The sequence below is a fragment of the Photinus pyralis genome, unplaced genomic scaffold (genome assembly GCF_008802855.1).
Source record: "Photinus pyralis isolate 1611_PpyrPB1 unplaced genomic scaffold, Ppyr1.3 Ppyr1.4_unclustered_Scaffold7805, whole genome shotgun sequence".
In the NCBI taxonomy this organism is placed as follows: Eukaryota; Metazoa; Arthropoda; class Insecta; order Coleoptera; family Lampyridae; genus Photinus; species Photinus pyralis.
The window spans coordinates 1-2,998 of NW_022172243.1; the positions used below are offsets into that span (position 1 = coordinate 1).

General features: G+C 40.2%; 1 protein-coding gene across 1 annotated transcript; it reads left to right on the forward strand.

The window, feature by feature from the left end:
- Positions 1 to 3: 3 nt before the first annotated feature.
- LOC116182852 (RNA-binding protein spenito-like) lies at positions 4 to 2,998 on the forward strand (the record flags this gene model as incomplete). Its single annotated transcript, XM_031503402.1, has 1 exon — positions 4 to 2,998. A coding segment is annotated over one exon (1,254 nt), but the record flags the coding sequence as incomplete, so codon positions are not given.

Consider the following 2,998-nt stretch of genomic DNA (forward strand, 5'->3'; position numbering starts at 1 on the left):
GTCGTCGAAGACATCGACATCAAAAGGCCGCCGCCGGGAACCGGCAACGCGTTTGCGTTTGTACGATTTCAAACCTTGGACATGGCGCATCGCGCTAAAGTCGAGCTTTCTGGGCAGTACATCGGAAAATTCCAATGTAAAATCGGATACGGAAAAGTCACGCCCACCACTCGCATTTGGGTCGGCGGTTTGGGGCCGTGGACTTCGGTTCCGCAGTTGGAGCGCGAATTTGACAGGTTCGGTGCGATTAAAAAGATCGATTACACGAAGGGGGATACTCAGGCTTATATTTTGTACGACAGCATCGACGCCGCGACCGCGGCGGTAAAGGAAATGCGAGGGTTCCCGCTGGGTGGCCCGGAACGGCGTTTACGCACGGATTTTTCGGATGTCAATCCGCCGTTACCGTACCATCGGCCGAAGCAAGTGTATCCGCCGCATGATGAAGTGGTGGAGTACAGACGGGGTGTCGAATATGAGTACGACGTGTACGAGGGCGAAGCCGGCTATCCCAGAGGATATAGAGGTAGGCCGGTTTACGCCGAGCGAAGGGGCGGCAGTCGAGGGCCCTATAGGTACCCGGAAGACGAGTGGAATAGACCGGTTGGTGATCCCGAATACGAGAGGCGGCGGTCTGGATCGCGAGGTGCCGACAGATCACGGTCACGTTCTCCCCGCCGGTCGCCCGACTCCGATTCGGACAGCGGCTCGCGTAGAGCCGGTTTACTCGCTTCAAGTCGTACACTGCCCGAAGTGGCACGAAAATGTTCGACGATTTGGCAAGGGGCTTTAATACTCAAGAATTCGCTTTTCCCCGCCAAGTTCCATTTAATAGATGGCGATACGGATATCGTCGACGGCTTAATGAAGGACGAAGATGGCAAGCATCAATTGCGAATTACGCAACGACTGAGATTAGATCAACCGAAATTGGAGGACGTGCAAAAACGGATTTCTAGTGCTTCGTCTCACGCGATATTTTTAGGTTTGGCCGGATCGACGGCTTCGGTCACTAACGACGACAGTAGTGTTCAAACCAGACCACTCAGAAATCTGGTCTCGTATTTAAAACAGAAGGAAGCCGCAGGTGTAATATCACTGCTTAACAAAGAAACCGAAGCAACGGGAGTATTATATTCTTTCCCTCCTTGTCCCTTCTCCACGGAACTAATAAAACGTTCCTGTCCCAACTTACCCGACGAAGCTATGAAGGAAGACCACTTGATTATAGTTGTGGTACGTGGTGGCACTGCCTAAACCTATCTTTTCCTTTTATTTTTCTTTAGCCACACGTATGGTATACACAGTAGGCGATTTTTAGATTATTTTTGATTTCCAATTTTATTTTTTTATCTTTTTTTAAGTAGAGAGACAAGCTATTAACTCGATAGTAGGTCATCTTATCATAGTCTTAACGTACCTAGTAAGTAAAATCTAACATTTTTTGAGTTATTTCAGGAGATTGGTGAGCAACGCTAAGTCACTTTATTCATGAATTTGTGATCATGTTTATATTTGAAGAATCTTGTGCAGTTCTTGACTCAAACTTGTACCTACTGGTTTATTGTTAGTGAGCAGTGTAGTGCTGCAGTTCTTTCCCATTTTTTTTTTGTTTTTCCTGTTCGGTGATGTGAAATTGGGTTCTCAACTTTTATTGCCTGAAATTGCGTGTGACGCTTTCTAAGAATATGTGAAAGAACTGTACTTACATTTGTTTTATAAACAAAAAGGTGTAAGAGTAGTGTTTTATCGAATGTGACCAGGAAAATTTGAACATTTCAGTGAATTATTCACAGTTCTCATTTTGTTAATGAACTAGCCTCTCTGCTCGTGTTTATTTATAGTGCTTGTGAAACTATATAAATTCATCATTATGTATTTCTCATTAATAAAAACTGTGCTGGTGTTGTGCTTCCAATTTTTTTTTCTGATTGAAAGCAGTGATGCTTGGTAAGTTTTGTGAAAACTTGTTTAAAAAACTCATTTTTTTTCAGTAAATTCCAGATATGGTTCTGGGAATACATCGTAAACATGTCAAAGATCTTCAAAATTTAATTGTACAACATTGTATTTTCCTGGGTATGATTTCTGTGATATTTTCTCTCATTGAATGTGCTTAATTTATGTAGGCATATTACCAAATCATTTGGTACTGTCACTAAGAACTGTTGATCAATTTACATGTGACAGTAAAATGTTACAATTTGTGTTTGTGACAAATTACATTTAGTAATTAAGCACTTTTGTTATGAATTGTGTAATGATTATTAAATCCTCCAGGTTTTTCTATAAATTTTGTAAAGAAATTAAAAGTAATTATTCATTAGCCAAGCCTGGGAGAATTGACAAGTAGAAAAATTCTCCAAACTCGTAATTAGCGAATTTGCATTTAACAAACGGGAAAATCTGGAAGTTGTCATGGAATTTTATGAGAAATGCACCATTGCCGTTTATCTGGGCATACCTAAACGTCCAAAAAAACCCGAATTACCGGTTCTATTTATGCAATTGTTTTGCTTGTAAAACTGGCCTACTTGAACAGTGTATGGGTTCATTGCGTAAGTTGTTTTAGTTTCAGGGAAATGACATTTGTTTTGATTCAGTTATAAATTAGCCCAGTACTTTTAGGATAAAAAGTGTATAGTAAGAGCTGAAAATTTGAAGATCAACTGTTTAAAAGTAACAAACCCTGAAAAGTCTCAACTTCTCATTTAAGCTTCCATCCAAAATGGTGGATCAAAGACCTAACCATTATTAGCCTTGTTTGATGTTTTTAACTATTGTTTACATGAAAGTTAATATTTGCTTCTTAAAATCGTCTTTTCTACATAAATTCAATGCTTATGTATAATTAAATTACTTAGTCCAATGAAACAGTTGCCGAACTTTTGTCAAATTGCGGTACATATTCTTAATTGGCTTTAGACTCTGAATCTATCAACACCTAAGAGATGCTATTCATGAACTTATAGTAGGTACCCATAATGGAAGCAAGTTT